Source organism: Oncorhynchus keta, chromosome 2, assembly GCF_023373465.1.
Source record: "Oncorhynchus keta strain PuntledgeMale-10-30-2019 chromosome 2, Oket_V2, whole genome shotgun sequence".
In the NCBI taxonomy this organism is placed as follows: Eukaryota; Metazoa; Chordata; class Actinopteri; order Salmoniformes; family Salmonidae; genus Oncorhynchus; species Oncorhynchus keta.
The window spans coordinates 27,517,539-27,538,795 of record NC_068422.1 but is presented as its reverse complement, the minus strand read 5'-3'; the positions used below and the strand labels follow the sequence as shown (position 1 = coordinate 27,538,795).

Sequence of the window (21,257 nt, the reverse complement as noted above, 5' to 3'; positions counted from 1 at the left end):
TAGCTGAGGAGTGGGCTTCAGGAGTGGCCCTGGATGGTTCTAGTATGGGCTAGCTCCAGGCTAGTTGGTGCTAGCTCCAGGACGGAAACGTTAGCCAGGAGTAGTCAACCCGGGTTGCGGTTAGCCTGCTGCGATGATCCAGATGAAAAGGTTCATCGTTTGCGGTAGGAATCCGGGGATATGGAGAGAAAAATAGGTCCGGTATGCTCAGGCTTGTAACGCGTTGTACAAACTGGCGACAGCTTTCCGAGCTAAAGGTTAGCTGATGACCGCTAGCAGTGGTAAGCTGACTGATAGCTGGTAGCTAGTTAGCTAGCCAGCTTCAGTTGAGGTATTCCAGTTCGGAGGTAAATAGAAATACTTTAGAAAATAAACAGATCCACACCACATTGGGTGAGGTGGGTTGCAGGAGAGTATTTTGAAGTTGAGGTTTGTGAAAAATATTTAAAGAATGCAAAGAAAAATATGTATACATGGGACGAGACAAGACAAAGACGTCTGACTGCTACGCCATCTTATGTAAAGTGGTCAAAAGAAATGTAACTAGTTATGCTAGACATTTTTTTGACAAATTGATAAGTAATCGTATCATTTTTCAATGTCTGTGCATGCTTTTCTCCTCCGAGGAAACCACAGTTTCAAAGGATTTCAAAACTCTTCTGTGGTAGGATACACCTTAAAATCCTGAGTAGAGGAGCAAACTCCTTTGTTCACCTATTAACAAATTTACACCCTCCTACATATGGCGACCATTTATCGGAGGAAAGGAGAACAGAGGACAGACTTTTATCCAACTGAGAAAGGGCAGATTAGACACACACACGGAGCGAGAGACATTCTTTGTCTGTTGATGTTTGGCGGTGATCTGATTTGTCTTTTGGCTGTTCTGCTGTCTTCAACAGTAAATGTGGCACTCTTCCTCCAGAAAGCTGTTTCTTCAGCCTCATCTGCAGCACTGGATCCTTCATGGGTGAGTCTATACTCTTCACTCACATACACTCATACATCATATGCACGTGTCGTTCCCTGTGTGTGTTGGAGTTTGAGTAACAGCTCCAGTCAATGATTCCCAGCTGTGGCTGAGCCCACCCCATAGATACACAGCGCTGGGCATGCCTGTGTGTGTGTGCGGGTGTGTATGTTATACACTATGTCTGTGTGGGCCGGGCGGGCAGCAGGACACATGCCAAGCATAAGAGAGCCATCCCAGCTCTGCATGGTGTGTGTGTGTGTATGCCTGCGAATGTCTATGGCTGTTTGTGTGTGTGTTCATAGTTATACAACGGGCGAGTCTAATCCTGAATGCTGATTGGTTAAAAGTGCATTCCAGCCGGTGCCTTTTCCACAAGTTGCCACCGGCTAAATCTGACGTTAAAATGCCTATTTACTTTGTTCCATCTGACTGCGCAATCCACTGTCTCATCAGCCCAGCCAGGGAAGTTATGAACTTGATATCCACTATATAAAGCATTTAGACATTATCTCACATTTCTTTTAGACTAACATTTAGTTTTCAACAGTGGAGATTTGTATAAACCTCACTGTCTGTCTCTCTGACATTTGCAACTTTGTTTCTATATTCAAATTCAATCTTCAACTATTCCATAGTAATGAACGTGTAGATTGAAATCATGAATTAGCTGGCATCATTTTATTGGTATATACAAAGAAATGTCAATTGGAAAAAAAGGTCAAATGAAGTGTAGCTAGTTTCCAGCTTCAGTTTGAAGTGATTGTGTTAGCTATGTTGTTGGCTAGCTCCTCTGAACAACAGTGCCCTAATGAGAGAGCACATTTTCTATGCCAGGTGAAATTGTGCTTCATTAGCTCATTGTTATTAAGTATCCAAATAAATGTCACTACAAAACAACTTAAATAAATGCAGCTACTGTTGTTATTCTGTCTGCACTGTTCCACGTGACTGTAAATTCGCCGTAGTTGGCTAGCTGGCAAGCAAGGGATAGGAACGCTGACAGCCAGTATGGCAATGGGACATTCATCGGTAGCAACCCTGGGTTTGTTTCGGGACTATAGTATGAATAAATTCATATCAATAACGTTTTTAATGAAAATCTGTCAATCATTATTTAAGTAGGTTGGTCCCCCGTTGTATAAAAGTGATAATGTCCTCGAAGCCGGTTTTTGGAGGATATACTGGCACGGTTTGGTGGGTATCGACTTCATCTCGGGCCTAACAACACCTGTGCCAATCTCCTCCAAACACTGGCTTCTTGGCATTATCACTTAATTGTGTGTGTGTGTGTGTCCCTACCCTACTATCACGGGAGAGGAGAACTGATGAGCGCTGCTATTTAAGGTCTGCTGGCTGGCTGTGGCAGCTTTAACATTACATCTTTGAGTGCAGGTCTGTGACCCAAATGACAACCTATTCCCTACATAGTGCTCTACATTTGACCAGGGCCCATAGGCTCTGGTCAAAAGTAGTACACTAATACTATATTGGGAATAGCCATTTGGGATGTAGCCCAGGACATTTCTCATTCCCGGAGCCTCGATAAGAGCTCTCCTTGACTTCGCTCTGACTTGACCTCACAGAGAACACAGATAGCCAATCACGCCATATTGGATAGAAAACAGGGAGAGGGAGCTTTAGATGGTCGGTATAAATTGAAGAAACATTGCTTTTGTTCAGATAAAAGCATCTGGGAAATGCTTCTTTAGAGTATATAGAAGCAGATGTCTTAGCTCATTAGTTTATGGTTCTGATGAAATTTGAGAAACACTTTTGGCATGTCATCTTCAGGGTTACTACAATCTGACCAAATCAAATCAAATCAAATCAAATTTATTTATATAGCCCTTCGTACATCAGCTGATATCTCAAAGTGCTGTACAGAAACCCAGCCTAAAACCCCAAACAGCAAACAATGCAGGTGTAAAAGCACGGTGGCTAGGAAAAACTCCCTAGAAAGGCCAAAACCTAGGAAGAAACCTAGAGAGGAACCGGGCTATGTGGGGTGGCCAGTCCTCTTCTGGCTGTGCCGGGTGGAGATTATAACAGAACATGACCAAGATGTTCAAATGTTCATAAATGACCAGCATGGTCGAATAATAATAAGGCAGAACAGTTGAAACTGGAGCAGCAGCACAGTCAGGTGGACTGGGGCATTGTGTCAGGTAGTCCTGGGGCACGGTCCTAGGGCTCAGGTCCTCCGAGAGAGAAAGAAAGAGAGAATTAGAGAGAGCATATGTGGGGTGGCCAGTCCTCTTCTGGCTGTGCCGGGTGGAGATTATAACAGAACGTGGCCAAGATGTTCAAATGTTCATAAATGACCAGCATGGTTGAATAATAGTAAGGCAGAACAGTTGAAACTGGAGCAGGAGCATGGCCAGGTGGACTGGGGACAGCAAGGAGTCCTCATGTCAGGTAGTCCTGGGACATGGTCCTAGGGCCCAGGCCAGTTGAAACTGGAGCAGCAGCATGGCCAGGTGGACTGGGGACAGCAAGGAGTCATCATGTCAGGTAGTCCTGGGGCATGGTCCTAGGGCTCAGGTCCTCCGAGAGAGAGAAAGAAAGAGAGAAGGAGAGAATTAGAGAACGCACACTTAGATTCACACAGGACACCGAATAGGACAGGAGAAGTACTCCAGATATAACAAACTGACCCTAGCCCCCCGACACATAAACTACTGCAGCATAAATACTGGAGGCTGAGACAGGAGGGGTCAGGAGACACTGTGGCCCCATCCGAGGACACCCCGGACAGGGCCAAACAGGAAGGATATAACCCCACCCACTTTGCCAAAGCACAGCCCCCACACCACTAGAGGGATATCTTCAACCACCAACTTACCATCCTGAGACAAGGCCGAGTATAGCCCACAAAGATCTCCGCCACGGTACAACCCAAGGGGGGCAACCCAGACAGGCCGACCACAACAGTGAATCAACCCACCCAGGTGACGCACCCCCCCAGGGACGGCACGAGAGAGCCCCAGCAAGCCAGTGACTCAGCCCCGTAACAGGGTTAGAGGCAGAGAATCCCAGTGGAAAGAGGGAACCGGCCAGGCAGAGACAGCAAGGGCGGTTCGTTGCTCCAGAGCCTTTCCGTTCACCTTCCCACTCCTGGGCCAGACTACACTCAATCATATGACCCACTGAAGAGATGAGTCTTCAGTAAAGACTTAAAGGTTGAGACCGAGTTTGCGTCTCTGACATGGGTAGGCAGACCGTTCCATAAAAATGGAGCTCTATAGGAGAAAGCCCTGCCTCCAGCTGTTTGCTTAGAAATTCTAGGGACAATTAGGAGGCCTGCGTCTTGTGACCGTAGCGTACGTGTAGGTATGTACGGCAGGACCAAATCAGAGAGGTAGGTAGGAGCAAGCCCATGTAATGCTTTGTAGGTTAGCAGTAAAACCTTGAAATCAGCCCTTGCTTTGACAGGAAGCCAGTGTAGAGAGGCTAGCACTGGAGTAATATGATCAAATTTTTTGGTTCTAGTCAGGATTCTAGCAGCCGTATTTAGCACTAACTGAAGTTTATTTAGTGCTTTATCCGGGTAGCCCGGAAAATAGAGCATTGCAGTAGTCTAACCTAACCTTATTATTATTATTATTATTATTATTATTATTATTATTATATTATAGAAGTGACAAAAGCATGGATTAATTTTTCTGCATCATTTTTGGACAGAAAGTTTCTGATTTTTGCAATGTTACGTAGATGGAAAAAAGCTGTCCTCGAAATGGTCTTGATATGTTCTTCAAAAGAGAGATCAGGGTCCAGAGTAACGCCGAGGTCCTTCACAGTTTTATTTGAGACGACTGTACAACCATTAAGATTAATTGTCAGATTCAACAGAAGATCTCTTTGTTTCTTGGGACCTAGAACAAGCATCTCTGTTTTGTCCGAGTTTAATAGTAGAAAGTTTGCAGCCATCCACTTCCTTATGTCTGAAACACATGCTTCTAGCGAGGGCAATTTTGGGGCTTCACCATGTTTCATTGAAATGTACAGCTGTGTGTCATCCGCATAGCAGTGAAAGTTTACATTATGTTTTCGAATAACATCCCCAAGAGGTAAAATATATAGTGAAAACAATAGTGGTCCTAAAACAGAACCTTGAGGAACACCGAAATGTACAGTTGATTTGTCAGAGGACAAACCATTCACAGAGACAAACTGATATCTTTCCGACAGATAAGACCTAAACCAGGCCAGAACATGTCCGTGTAGACCAATTTGGGTTTCCAATCTCTCCAAAAGAATGTGGAGCACTGTAATGGTCATCATGTTGTGGTTATGACCACTCTGAGTCTCTGTTATGGCCTTGGTTTCTGCTAGTGAGACACACATTTGACTGTGTGGGTCTGTGTGTATATGTGGTGGTAGGGGGGGAGGTGGGACAGCTGCCAGCTCTCTGTCTGTAGCAGTCCAGTGTGAACCACCTGACACCCAGCAGTGAAAGTCTCTATGTTGGTCTGGAGCTCTTACTCAACCATGACCCCTGAGCTAGGGTCATGCTCTGTCTGAGCTCTACACTCTCTGTGTATGTGGGCATTCGCCTGGACATTTTGAAACAACGTTGAGTATAGATGACTTAGCTTAGTGTAGCCTTATAAGCCTTTTAACAGTTAACAGTTAACATATTCTTCTTAACATTCTTAAAGTCATCAGTTACATAATCCAGTCAACACACACACACACACACACACACACACACACACACACACACACACACACACACACACACACACACACACACACACACACACTGGGTCCCTGAGGTCTGGCTGAAACAATAGGATGTTATTATAGTTGGCTGGTGGTGAGCTGAAGATGTGTAGGACTGTGCATAGAACAAGGGCTCAGGGATGGATCACACCCTATAGGTTCAGTCAGTGACTGCTGCGGAGTCAGTTTACTATCAGAGTCATACCATACTCTGGTCCATAGGTGTCTGTCTCACCCCTCAGGGCCTTGAGTTAGGCTACACACAGTCCTGCCATTTTTTTCTGTTCTCCCTGGACCTTAGATCTTATTTATACACCAATGTTACTGTTTGGTGATTTTTTTTGGACAAAAACATTCTCTGGTTAAAAGTTCAGGATGAAAACCAGCATGCACTGTGGCCCTTGAGGATTGGAGATATCTGGTGTAGGAACTAGGGATAAAGGGCAAGAGGTTGACATTGAGAAATGGAGCTTAAATGTGTAATATGTAACTTTTGTGGCTACCCAACCAAATTCACATAGAAATGTGTAATTGTCATTGAAAGCAAGTCTAAGAAGCGGTGGATCTGTCCTATGTGCGCTATGCTTCCCGTTCTTAAGTTTCGTTTTTGCGTCATTTACTTTCGGTTTTGTACACCAGCTTCAAACAGCTGAAAATATACGATTTTTGGTTATTGAAAAGGTATTTGTGACACCACCTATGCAGCATAATAGAAAATTGTATATCGTACACTGAATGTTTTGGTACACCTACTGGAGAGCTCTTCTTTGTCTACACCCATTCAACATCGTTCACACCCTCTTAAGCCTTACACGGAACCTAAACCGACTGTGCGCTTGTGTCGTGCATAAATTTATTTTGTCCCCCTACACCAAACGCAATCACAACACGCAGGTTCAAATATCAAAACCAACTGAACCAATGACATTAATTTGGGGACAGGTCGAAAAGCATTAAACATGTATGTCAATTTAGCTAGTTAGCTTGCACTTGCTAGCTAATTTGTCCCATTTAGCTAGCTTGCAGTTACCACGACAACCGGGCAAAAACAGTTAGTCTTTCAATCAACCACGTGGATATAACCATTGAGGAGATGGCACGTGGTTACCTGCTTCTATAAACCAATGAGGAGATGGGAGAGGCAGGACTTGCAGCGCGATCTGCATCAGAAATAGGAATGACTTCTAATTTAGCCCTTGGCAACACAGACGCTCGTTGGCACGCGTGAGGTCCGGTCTGGTCAGCATGTTAGGCTGTTCCATGCGAGAAATTTCCAAGAAACTGAAGATCTGGTACAACACTGTGAACTACTCCCTTCACAGAATAATGCAAACTGTATCTCACCAGAATAGAAAGAGGAGTGGGAGGCCCCGATGCACAACTGAGCAAGAGGACAAGTACATTAGTGTCTAGTTTGAGAAACAGACACTTCACAAGTTCTCAACTGGCAGCTTCATTTAATAGTACCCACAAAACATAAATTCCAACGTTAACAGTGAAGAGGTGACTCCGGGAAGCTGGCCTTCTAGGCAGACTTCCTCTGTCCAGTGTCTGTTATTTTGCCCATCTTAATCTTTTATTTTGATTGGCCAGTCTGAGATATGGCTTTTTCTTTGCAACTCTGCCTAGAAGGCCAGCATCCCGGAGTCGCCTCTTCACTGTTGACGTTGAAACTGATGGATCCTGGATCCTAGACTTCCTGACAGGCTGTCCCCTGGTGGTAAGGGTAGGTAATAACACATCCGACAAACTGATCCTCAACACGTGGGCCCCTCAGGGGTGCGTGCTCAGTCCCCTTCTGTACTCCCTGTTCACTCATGACTGCATGGCCCGGCCCGGCACAACTCCAACACCATCATTAAGTCTGCTGATGACACAATAGTGATAGGCCTGATCACCGACGATGAGACAGCCTATATGGAGGAGGTCAGAGACCTGTCTGTGTGGTACAACCTCTCCCTCAATGTGATCAAGACAAAGGAAATGATTGTGGATTACAGAAAATGGAGGACCGAGCACACCCCCATTTTCATTGACGGGGCTATAGTGGAGCAGGTTGAGAGCTTCGAGTTCCTTGGCGTCCACATCACCAACAAACTAACATGGTCCAAGCACACCAAGACAGTTGAGGGGCACGACAAAACATTTTCCCCCTTAGGAGACTGAAAAGATTTGGCATGCGTCCTCAAATCCTCAAAAGGTTTTACAGCTGCACCATCAAGAGCATCCTGGCGGTTGCATAACTGCCTGGTATGGCAACTGCTCGGCCTCCTACCGCAAGGCACGTGTATGTGTATGGCCCAGTACATCACCGGGGCCAAGCTTCCTGACATGCAGGACCTCTATACCAGGCGTTGTCAGAGGAAGACCCCAAAGATTGTCAAAGACTCCAGCTACCCCAGTCATGGACGGTTCTCTCTGCTACCGTACGGCAAGCGGTACTGGAGCGCCAAGTCTAGGTCCAAAGAGGCTTCTAAACAGCTTCTACCCCAAGCCATAATACTCCTGAACATCTAATCAAATGGCTATCCTATTTACCCCCCCCCCAACGCTGCTACTACTCTCGTATCATCTATGCATAGCCACTTATCATCTATGCATAGCCACTTTAATAACCCTACCTGCATAATTACCTCAACTACCTCGACATCGGTACCCCTGCACATTGGACACATAAAAAAAAGCATTTTCTTAAAACGGCATTGTTGGTTAAGGGCGTGTAAGTAAGCATTTCACTGTTGTATTCGGCGCATGTGACATACAATTTGATTTGTGTACAGGTTGATGAGGGAAAAAATACATTTAATCATTTTTAGAATAATGCAGCTGCATAACAACATGTGGAAAAAGTCAAGGGCTCTGAATACTTTCCGAATGCACTATATACTTCCATATTTGTCTTCAGACAAGTCTTATGAGGCTAGTGGGCATCCTAGAGCAAGACAATCAACATTTACGTGTTCGTGGGAGACTCACCATTCCACAGAGGGTCAAATTAGTGTTTTGCCCAAACTAACTCAAACTGGGCTGGTTGATATGTCCTAAAAATCATATCTCAATGTTTTTCAAACGTTTAGGCTATTCACGATATATATCTAGATTTTTCTAAATAAGCTTTGTTGCACAATTTAAGGTCAATAAACTGCATGTGAAATTATACCTAGGCTAAATATAAGACCCACTAATAATTTAATTATTTTGTCAAAATAGTTTAACCTGCTATTTTGCAAAAATCACTGATCTGGCTTTCAAGTCTGCTTATGAAAATTATGTTTTTGCTACAAATTGTACCAGAACCATGCACAATGCACATTCACTAATAATTAACAACTTCTTATAGCAGGCGTTGTAGAAAATTAACACTAGTCTCATAAACAATCTCTCAAGCACAAACCCGCATGCTAGTGAGTAGCCAGCTAATCATTATATTTAAAGTCTAGCCAACTTGGATCTATTTGCTTGCAAACAAGGCAGAAAAGTTTAACTTTTATGAATACACACTCATGTCTGTCTCCAACTGTTTGAACAACATAGCCTGTTCACTTTAAGATATTGAAATCAAGTAGCCTACCTGGTTAAGAACATGCATATTTCTCAGAATGAGAACAAGTTGCCCATTTCTGATATAAATTCCAATTTTTATACTCTTTGCACATTTATGAAGCACATACTAGACAACTAGTAAACCATTTGGGATATTACAACAACAACGAAAAGAGTGCCTTTTGTGTCCCTTTGCTATTTTAAATTGAAATTGATCACCAATATTGCATTTCGAAAGCCTGTTATATTAAATGCAGTGCCTTTTAATATAGACCACATGGAGAATTCATTTTTTTTATATGAATAGACTTTTTCATTTTGACATGTCCCTCTGTGACATCTATGAAGATTTTAACCTACTTAATCCCAACATTTCTCCTAGTTTCACCATAATTGTAAAGTCCTAGTTATGTTGTTGCTTTGACAGTCATTTCTGAAGATGATTTATTTAATGAGATTAGAGATTCACTTACGACTGTCCCTCATTTTAAAGTCAAGCCTGTTACGTGAACTGAACTCTTGTTTTAATGTGGTGAAACTATTCCTTTTTTAAATGTTTTTTTTTCCAAAGAAACATTGAACAATTAATAGTAAAAGCAGTGTAAAAGCATGTGTGCTGGTCCTACTCTTTTGGCAAATTTTGTGGTGGAAAACTGAGTGGGTCGAGGTTAACACGTCAACACTGTTACCCATAGGACAGGCTAGAAATGTTTTAACAATAACAATTATTTTGTGCCGCTTGCTTTCAACTGCCATTCACTGTTGCAAACAACAAGCTTTCATGTATGGCGCTTTTAAGATGAAGTCGTCAACCATGTTACCTTAATTGCCACTACTATAGGCTAGTCTTTTTTATGATGAGAACTTGTTTTTTCTGAATTCGAAAATGTGCTCTTTATGACAGAATGTTCAATTGTTATGAAATGAAACTGTAACGTAGACGCAGGGAGACAGGAAGCAGGTGCAGTTAGTGAGTTCTATAATAATGAACATGGAACGGTACAAACCAAGAGAAATGTCTGACATGGAAACGTAAACAATACTACCTGATGACTGATAACAAAAGAGTTTTATATAAAGGGTAAGTAATCAAGGGAGTAATGAAGTCCAGGTGTGACTAATGATGGTTGTGCAGGTGTGCATAACGATGGGTTTCCAGGACCGGTGGTTAGTAGACCACCGGAGCGGGAACCGGGAGTAGATGTGACATGAATGTTTTTTGGGGCCAAGTTACACCTCGCGAAAGGCACCGAATTGATGGAACGACTCTACTGCAAACAACAAACACGGGTTCTTTCCCTTTTTGAAACAATTGTACATGTGATAGAACAGCAGAATATGAGCTGTTTTGATTTTTTTACTACACTGTTCAATGCACCTCAGCTCAATTTCGACCACAAAACAAAGGTTCTGGTGCAGACAGTGGCGCGGATTCCATCTTGAAGGCAGTCTCAAGTTAGGATATGGTACTGCAGAGCAGGTTTCTTCTTGCCACCTTAATCCTATTGAGCTACAACTACTTAGATACCCCTGGTATGACATTCTCTACCCTATCCCAAAATGTCAACCGCCTGTCTGCAAGCTACTACACTCCAGTAATATCACCAGTTTTAACAAGGCAGTAAACACACTGGCAGTGTTTGGGTGTAAATGCATTGTTTCCTGCCAATTCCTACTCATAAATACACAGCATGCGGTCAAGCCAAATAACACATGTGTGTATGTGTATTTGACAACCCAGAGAATTTCCTGACCCATTTAACTGAGGTGTGTTGGGACTGATTTAGATATATTTGTGTGTGTGTGCGTGTGTGTTAGGGCTGCACGATTTATAGAAAAAATCTAATATTTTCTTTTTCAATTCTACAATGAGATCATAGGAATGAATTCATACTGTGCTAACTGAATACAAAACCAAATGAAACAAATATTTTCCAACATGTTTTATTGAACCTTTTAACATAAAAATAATGTCTACCACCTTCTGGGTATTCAAACATGTTTAATTATTTTATTGACTGCCCCTAAAGTCAAGTAATATAACTGAAATGATGAGTAATAACCAAACTTACATTTGCTTCATTTAGGGTTAACTCTTCTTGAACTGCACTGTTGGTTAAGTAAGCACTTCATGGTCAAATCTAAACTTGTTGTATTCAGCGCATGTGACAAATAAAGTTTGATTTGATATGTTTAAACTGGGGCTGGAAAATACAACAGTAACAAAGTTGTGAAAGGTTGTGCAAATTCTGTAAAATAAATAACATTAAAATTACAAATCACAGCCGCTGACATCGTAGTGCTGCAGTAGAGTGGTTTCATCACGGTAGCACAGTCAAAGATCGATTTCTAGCCATTAATCTAATATTATTCATAGATTTTAAACCAAAAACTTTGTTTGTCATAGTGTCATAGACAGACAAAATTAATATTAGATGAAAGGCAAGTTCCTAACGAGTTCAGGAAGCCCTGTGCACATTTTTTTCTAACACTAAACATACAAATATGTATTTACAGTTATAAGGAGGGTGAAATCTTACAGTTAGTCGTTTTATAAGTTGATTATGCTATATTTAGAAAGTATATAAGTCATTTCAAGCCTTATTCATACAGTTTTGTTGAATAGGTAATGCATCATATAATTCTTTAAATATTTGTATCATATTTGTACTGTGTACTTCGAAAGTGACTATACCTTTTCAATTTACCAGAAAGGTGAGATTTTAACCTTTCTTTGAGTGTGCAGCATTACTAAACTCAGCAAAAAAATAACCTTTTTTTTCAGGACCGTCTTTCAAAGATAATTCATAAAATCCAAATAACTTCACAGATTTTCATTGTAAAGGGTTTTAACACTGTTTCCAATTTTTCTTCAATGAACCATAAACAATTGATGAACATGCACCTGTAGAACGGTCGTGAAGACACTAACAGCTTACAGACGGTAGGCAATTAAGGTCACAGTTATGAAAACTTAGGACACTAAAGAGGCCTTTCTACTGACTCACCAAAAGAAAGATGCCCAGGGTCCCTGCTCATCTGCGTGAATTTTAGGCATGCTGCAAGGAGGCATGAGGACTGCAGATGTGGCCAGGGCAATAAATTGCAATGTCCGTATTGTGAGACGCCTAAGAAAACGCTACAGGGCGACAGGACAGACAGCTGATTGTCCTCGCAGTCGCAGACCACGTGTAACAACACCTGCACAGGATCGGTACATCTAAACATCACACCTGCGGGACAGGTACAGGATGGCAACAACAACTGCCTGAGTTACACCAGGAACACACAATCCCTCCATCAGTGGTCAGACTGTCCGCAATAAGCTGAGAGGCTGGACTGAGGGCTTGTAGGCCTGTTGTAAGACAGGTCCTCACCAGACATCACCGGCAACAACGTCGCCTATGGGCACAAACCCACCGTCACTGGACCAGACAGGACTGACGAGTTGCGGTTTTGTCTCACCAGGGGTGATGGCCGGATTTCCATTCAAGAAATTGTCTGTGATGTACTCAGATCCAGACATACTACGGAGATCAAACTAACGTCCGTGGGTGTGGTGTAGCATTTCGCCAGAGCAAGGAGTTTGGGTAGCCAGGCAAAGCTAGTGTAGCCAATATCAGGCAAGGGTGACGGCTAAAGCAAATTTATTATAACTAGTGATTTTCACTGTAAATGTACAACTAGGCCTATGGCATTAACATCTAAATTTTTGTTAACAAAAACAATTACTCTGACAACTTAATATTTTGAACCATCTCCAAGTCCCAACCTCGACAGACAAGATTAAAATTCTCTCTAAAGTTTCCAACCACAAGCATAAACTAGCTAGCCTGAACTGAATCCGTTCGTCTCCACTCAACTCGCAGCTGCGCGGCATACTTCATCAATTTTGGCAAGACACAAGGCGAGACTCAAATGCAGACACAAGAAGCAGATGTTTGAGTTCCGATATTTATTAATCCAAGGGGTAGGCAAAAGGTAGGTTGGGGACAGGCGAGAGTTCATAAACCGGGTCAGAGTCCAAACAGTACAAGTCAATAGGCAGGCTTGAAGACAGGACAGGCAGAGTGGTCAGGCAGGCCGGTTTGGCGTCATGACAGGCAAGGGTCGAAACCAGGAGGACTAGAACCAAAAGAGACTGGGGAAAAAATAGAGGCAAGGAAAACCACTGGTTGACTTGACAAACAAGACTAACTGGCACAGAGAGACAGGAAAAACAGGGATATATACACCGGGGATCATAAGTGACACCTGGAGGGGGTGGTGACGATCACAAGGACAGGTGAAACAGATCAAGGTGTGACATTTGTTTGTATAGCCTCTCCCGCCAAAGAAATGAGAAAATCACATTCTCTTGTGATATGGGTATTGCACATGTCAATACCACAATTTAGATTGGGATTTGATTAATTGTGCAGCCCTGGTGTGTGTGTTTGTGTCAAATCTATATGTGACTTACGGTGGAAAATAAGGCTTTGTCAGAGCCAAAATATCTGGGTCTGGGTCAAAGCCATGGCTCAGTTTCCCCCTCTCTTTCCTGAGTTCAGAGAGAACCAGTGTGAGGAACAGGCACATGCTGTTCTGTGGTGGGGCACATTTACTTTAATTTGGCATTAGCGGTTGGAAATGTCCATAGCCATGTCCCATTGCAAGGCCAGTGTCGTATTCATTAGGACACACCATTGCAAACATAACACCCTTCCCGTTTCAGGCCAATTTTTCTTCCAGCTAGTGAACCTTGTTCAGAGATTCTATGTCCTTCCATGGTAACATGGAGGTCATTGCAGGTGCTAACTCATCAATTGCTTTAGTTAGTACACATCCTGAATCTGCATTGTAATCTATTATGGGATGACAGGTATTCTCAGAAGGACACTGTTGCTATTGGAAACAACACTGAATGTAGTATCAGATAGGTTCAGCCATTTTAGAGAGAAATGTATTTTGTTATCAAACATCAACATGTTTCTTCATTATAAGCCTACATTAGGGTCAAGCACTAACATTTTAGCTAGCTAGCTAACAGTTTTTATTTGAAACAACAAGAGATGGCAGTGGCTTGCAGACTGTAGAAGATGGCAGATGCTCAGTAAAATCTTTCCCCAATGGTTTATTTCAAGGTGGACTATCCATGTAGACTGCAACTTCATGTGGCCTAAGCTTAGCGGTTGACTGTTAATTAACATAAACACGTTTAGCATCTCCTCCACTCATACAAGCTGAATACAAGCCGCTACATAAAAAAAGAAGGTTTAAATCAATACACCATCATAATAAATCCATTATTTATTTTAGTCTGGTCTAAAGAAACATGATTCAGACCCCTTGACTTTTTCCACATTTTGTTACATTACGGCCTTATTCTTAAATGGATGAATGGATTTTCCTCATCAATCTACACACCATAATCTTCCCCATAATGGCAAAGCAAAAACAGGTTTTTAGATAAAAATATATATATATATATTTACGAAATAAATGTAATATTACATTTACATACGTATTCAGACCCTTTACTTAGTACTTTGTTGAAGCACCTTTGGCAGCGATTAAAGCCTTGAGTCTTTTTTGGTATGATGCTACAAGCTTGGCACACCTGTATTTGTGAAGTTTCTTCTCTGCAGATCCTCAAGATTTGTCAGGATGGATGTGGAGCGTCACTGCACAGATATTTTCAGGTCTCCAGAGATTTTCGATCAGGTTCAAGTTGCTCTGTTCATCTTTCCCTCGATCCTAGTCTCCCAGTCCCTGCCGCTGAAAAACACCCCCACAGCATGATGCTGCCACCACCATGCTTCACCATAAGGATGGTGCTAGGTTTCCTCCACACATGACGCTTGGCGTTCAGGCCAAAGAGTTCAATCTTGGTTTCATCAGACCAGAGAATCGTATTGTGTAACGACACAATCATAATTTTAATTAAGTTTATTGCATAAACTAATATGCATATGGCTGTTTTGAGTTAATCATCACCTTAGAAAGCTGTCCATTTCGTTGTGTTAGTCTTTGAAACAACATCCACAACAACCATGTTTTACACTTAGTTTCAACCGGCTGTTGAACTTTCTTCAAATTGATCATCACAGTGACGTGCATTTTAAAAGCACATACTGTTTTGATAATAAGTGTTTGATGTGTTTTTTTTATGCATTTGCATTGATGTCAGAGTGGTTAGAGGGACAATAGAGCCCTGAGTACCAGGCCATTAGGACCTGATGGTAGTTAGCAATTTGGCTACTACCAAAGCATGTCCAGAGTGCATAAGAGGAGAATACCGTTACTCAGCGGTTATATGGAATTTTACACTGCGTTCATGGTGGTAATACGGTCACCGCAACAGCCCAAGGAAGGTGCGCATGAGACCGGATCGGACACAGGATGTGACCTGCTAGACTTACACCTGCCTCTGTGGATGACCGTGGAAGATCTTCCACCCAGAGTTGTCAATAGGCTAACTAAAATGTTTTGTTGTTTTAAGAGCGTCTTTGAGATTATTTTTGTAATGAAAAGCGCTATACAAATTAAATATATTGTTACTATTGAAGGCTTCAATACTGAAACTTGTTTTTATTCAGAATCAGCCGAACCCTATTGACCAGGACAGTTGGCTAGACAGCCAGCCATTCAACATGACATGCAACATAGAGACACTATAATCCAATGCAGTAAGCGCCAATTAGCTCTCTTCCTCCTTCTCTCAAAGAGATTCACTATGTTAAAGCAAAACCAGAACACCAAGACAAGAGGGATCATTTCCTATTCCTACTAACCCTGGAGACAAGGGAGTGAGTTTTCCATGCTTGTAACTCACTTCTCCGAAATGACTTGGGTGTACTGAACACACACACACACACACACACACACACACACACACACACACACACACACACACACACACACAACGAAACCATTTATTTTCTTCTTACCACTGTCTGTCTGTGTCTCTTCAGCTAAATGCCCCCCTGCAGGGGAACTCTAGCTAGCTGCTTTTGTTGTTGCTTTTGCTGTTCATTCATAACGTCACTCTTCCCCCTAGGCTCATGTTTACTATCAGAATTCAACTTTTTCTCCCCCTCCTTCTGTCCCATAGTGTGTGTTTATTTTGTTTGCACAATGAATATAATTATATGTATCTCTCTCTCCATAGTGATTGTGATAGTCCTCCTGCGTTATGCCCATGTGATAGAGAAGCATCAGAACTGTGTATTGAACACAGCGGGCCTTTCCACTGGCTGGATCTGTGCTGCAGGACTCATCATGGTCGGCAACTTCCAGGTACGTACAGTTCCTTCAGAAATAATTCACACTCCTTGCCTTTTTCCACATTTACCACATAATGTCAAAGTGGAATTATATTTTTAATTAACAATATATATATTTAACATTTAAAAGCTGAAATGTCTTGAGTCTAAGTAGTCAACCCTATGCTATGGCAAGCCTAAATAAGTTCAGGAGTGAAAATGTGCTTAACAAGTCACATAAAAAGTTGTTGACTCACTCTGTGTGCAATAATAGCGTTTAACATGAATGACTACCTCATCTCTGTACCCCACACATACCTGTAAGGTCCCTCAGTTGAGCAGTGAATTTCAAACACAGATTCAACCACAAAGACCAGGGAGGTTTTCCAATGCCTCACAAAGAAGGGCACCTATTGGTAAGTAGGTTAAAAAAAAGCAGACATTGAATATCCCTTTGAGCATGTCGAAGTTATTAATTACACTTTGGATGGTGTATCAATACACCCAGTCAATACAGGCGTCCTTCAACTCAGTTGCTGGAGAGGAAGGAAACCGCTCAGGGATTTCAACATGAGGCCAATGGTGACTTTAAAACAGTTTGAGTTTAATGGCTGTGATAGGAGAAAACTGAGGATGGATTGACAACATTGTATTTAGTCCGCAATACTAACCTAAATGACAGAGTGAATAGAAGGATGCCTTGTACAGAATACAAATATTCAAAAACATGCATCCTGTTTTCAATAATGCTCTAAAGTAAAACTGCAAAAAATGTGGCAAAGGAATTACCTTTATGTCCTGGATGCATCATGTTATCAGTATGCTTGTCATCAGCAAGGACTAGGGAGTTTTTTTTAAATATAAAAATAAATGGAATAGAGTTAAGCACAGGCAAATTCCTAGAGGAAAACCTGGTTCAGTCTGCTTTCCAAAAGACACTGGGAGATGAATTCACCTTTCAGCAGGACAATAACCTAAAACACAAGGCCAAATATACACTTGAGTTTCTTACCAAGATGACATGGGTGGTCTAGTTACAGCTTTGACTTGCATCAGATTGAAAATGTATGTCAAGGTTTGAAAGAGCTTGAAGAATCCAGGTGTGCAATGCTCTTAGAGACATACCCAGAAAGACTCACAGCTGTAATCGCTGCCAAAAGGGATTCTAACTTATTGACTTAGGGGTGTGAATACTTATGTAAATCAGTTATTTCTGTATCTCATTTACAATAAATGTGCAAAAATGTCTAAAAACATGTTTTCACTTTGTCATTATGGGGTACTGTGTGTAGATGGGTAACGCGAAATCGATTTTATTACATTTTGAATTCAGGCTGTAACACAACAAAATGTGGAATAAGTTAAGGGGTATGAATACTTTCTGAAGGCAAGAGAACACGGTTCGACAACCGTGATTCACAAACGTTTTTCCAGTTTTACACCAGGTACATACGTTCAGCAACGCAACATGGTTTCACAACTGCACATGTTTGTTTGACATAGCCACGGTAGTTCAGCAATGCAACACTGTTCCACAACTACAGTACATTTGGAAAGTATTAAGTTATGTTACAGCCTTATTCTAAAATGGATTAAGTTGTTTTTACCCCTCATCAATCTACACACAATACCCCATAATGACAATTTTTTTAAATGTCAGATTTACTTACATATTCAGACCATTTACTCAGTACTTTTTTGAAGCACCTTTGGCAGTGATTACAGCCTCGAGTCTTCTTGGGTATGACACTACAAGCTTGGCACACCTGTATTTGGGGAGTTTCTCCCATTCTTCTCTGCAGATCCACTCAAGCTCTGTCAGGATGCAGGGGGAGCGTCGCTGCACTGCTATTTTCAGGTCTCTCTAGAGACGTTAGATCGGGTTCAAGTCCGGGCACTGGCTGGGCCACTTAAGGACATTCAGAGACTTGTCCCGAAGCCACTCCTGCATTGTCTTGGCTGTGTGCTTGTTGTCCTGTTGAAAGGTGAACCTTCACTGCAATCTGAGGTCCTGAGCGCTCTGGAGTAGGTTTTTAGCAAGGATCTCTCTGTACATTGCTCCGTTCATCTTTCCCTCAAACCTAACTAGTCTCCCAGTCCCTTCCGCTGAAAAACATCTTGACAGCATTATGTTGCCACCACCAAACTTCACAGTAGGGATGATGCCAGGTTTCCTCCAGACGTAACGCTTGGCATTCAGGCCAAATAGTTCAATCTTGGTTTCATCTGACCAGATAATCTTGTTCCTCATGGTCTGAGAGTATTTAGGTGCCTTTTGGCAAACACCAAGCGGGGAGTGGCTTCCATCTGGCCACTCTACCATAAAGGCCTGACTGGAGGAGTGCTGCAGAGAAGGTTGTCCTTCTGGAAACCTCTCCCATCTCCACAGAGGAACTCTGGAGCTCTGTCAGAGTGACCATCAGGTTCTTGATCACCTCCCTGACTACGGCCCTTCTCCCCCGATTGCTCAGTTTGGCCGGGCGGCCAGCTCTAGGAAGAGTCTTGGTGGTTCCAAACTTCTTCCATTTAAGAATGATGGAGGCTGTGTTCTTGGGGACCTTCAATGGGGACCTTCAATGGTACCCTTCCCTGTATCTGTAACTTGACACAATCATGTCTCGGAGCTCTACGGACAATTCCTTAAACCTCAAGTCTTGGTTTTTGCTTTGACATGCACTGTCAACTGTGCGACCTTATATAGACAGGTGTTTGCCTTTCCAAATCATGTCCAATTAATTGAATTTACCACAGGTAGACTCCAATCAAGTTGTAGAAACATCTCAAGGACGATCAATGGAAACAGGATGCGCCTGAGCTCTATTTCGAGTCTCATAGCAAAGGGTCTAATAAGTAATGTATTTATGTTTTGTTTTTGTTTTTTTGCAAACATTTCTAAAAACCTGTTTTCACTTGATCATTATGGGGTATTGTGTGTAGATTGATGAGAAATTATTTTTACTTAATCAATTTAAAAATAAGGCTGTAACGTAACACAATGTGGAAAAGTCAAGGGGTTTGAATACTTCCCGAATGCAATGTATTTCACAAACATTTTACAATGGTTTCACATAACACAATGGTTTCATTGCACCACATGAGAGGCTCTAGGCTAGGTCATCCATAATAGAAATAGTTTGACAGTCGATTCACGCCTCCAAAGGTGGTCTCAAGTTGAGTTTAGTCCAGTTTTTCACATCTGTTGTGTAGGTCTCAATATGCATCAGGAGAAATTTGTGGTGGAAACATCCTGGCTTGGCACCAATGTGCCCTCTAAGCTGCGCGCTTGCGCATCCACACACCTCCAGGACTGCCTCGCTGATGCGAGGCCGCGCAGACACGCAAGAGATTGAACTTCACTGAGTTCGCCCCATTTTGTTTGCACTATATACACTACATGAGTATGTAAAAGTATGTAGATATCTGCTCGTCGACCATCTCATTCCAAAATAAAGGGGATTAATATGGAGTTAGTCCCCCCTTTGCTGCTATAACATCCTCCACTCTTCTGGGAAAGCTTTCCACTAGATGTTGGAACATTGCTGCAGAGATTTGGTTCCATTCAACCACGAGCATTAGTGAGGTTGGGCGATTATGCCTGATGCCTGGCTCACAGTCGGCTTTTCAATTAATTGCAAATCAAAAGGTATAGAAATCAAAAGGTATTTCCAAAGGTATTACTGGTTTTGTTGGTAGGGCTACATTATGCTGAAATAGCCACAATAGCCTATTGGCTACTGTCTAAAACTATAAGGGTACAGCCTCATTGTTCACTGTAAACGTGCGCCAGAAGTTGCACAAAATTCTCACAACGTTCAAATTTCCACCCACAAGACCTAACATTTGCTCAGGGCCCCCAAAAATTAGAGGGAATATGGCTTGGCACAATCTTGTATTTTCAGTAGTTCAGTGCCCCCCGCCCTCGTCCGCTGCTCCCAATCTTTCACTCTCCTCTCCTGTCCTCCCCTTCTCTACCTCACCTCCCTCTGACTGGTACATTCCAGATCTGCTTCATGTTGTAGTTATGGACGTCTCACATACCGGAACACACACACACACACACACTGGTATTTGGTTGTTCAGGACTGAGTTTCTGCAAGTTTAAATATTTAGAACCTTGGCTCAGTGCCTGGACTTTAAGCTGTGTGCATATCTCTGTGTATTTTTACTAGGCAAGTCAGTAAAGAACAAATTCTTATTTACAATGCATGGTACTGGGGCATCCATTTTTGGTACTATAGGAGGTTTGCCATAGAGATTAGGATGGGGGTCTTAAAAACATTGTTCAGTACATTAGGCCTTGGCGGCTGTCGTAGCAACAGTTTTGCTATGTTGAGGGATTATCGGCAAAGGCCAATATCGGCCCGATACTCTATATCTGTATTCCCAGTCGTGAAGTCCATAGGTTAAGGCCCAATAAACTCTGTTTTAAAGTCACCATTGACCTCATGGTGAAATCCCTGTTCAGTTTTCTTCCTCTCCTGCAACTGAGTTAGGAAAGACACCTGTATCTTTGTAGTAACTGGGTGCATCCAAAGTGTAATTAATCATTTCACCATGCTCAAAGAGTTATTTAATGTCTGCAATTTTTTATTATATATTTTTACCCATCTACAATAGGTGCTCTTCTTTGGGAGGCATTGGAAAACCTCCCTGGTCTTTGTGGGGTACAGAGATGAAGTAGTCATAAAAAAATTATGTTAAACACTTGCTGTAACGGTTTTCTTCTGGTGAAAGAGAGGCGGACCAAAATGCAGCGTGGTTATTTTTGTACAACT

At 42.2% G+C, this 21,257-nt stretch overlaps 1 protein-coding gene across 1 annotated transcript in view; it reads left to right on the top strand.

The window, feature by feature from the left end:
• Positions 1-21,257, top strand: part of LOC118366124 (transmembrane protein 150A-like) — a 72,266-nt gene that overhangs the window by 34,951 nt on the left and 16,058 nt on the right. Inside the window, exons 5-6 of the mRNA XM_035748545.2 lie at positions 903-970; positions 16,389-16,516. Of these exons, the coding sequence (XP_035604438.1) occupies positions 903-970; positions 16,389-16,516 (196 nt within the window). The remainder of the gene's footprint in view (positions 1-902; positions 971-16,388; positions 16,517-21,257) is intronic.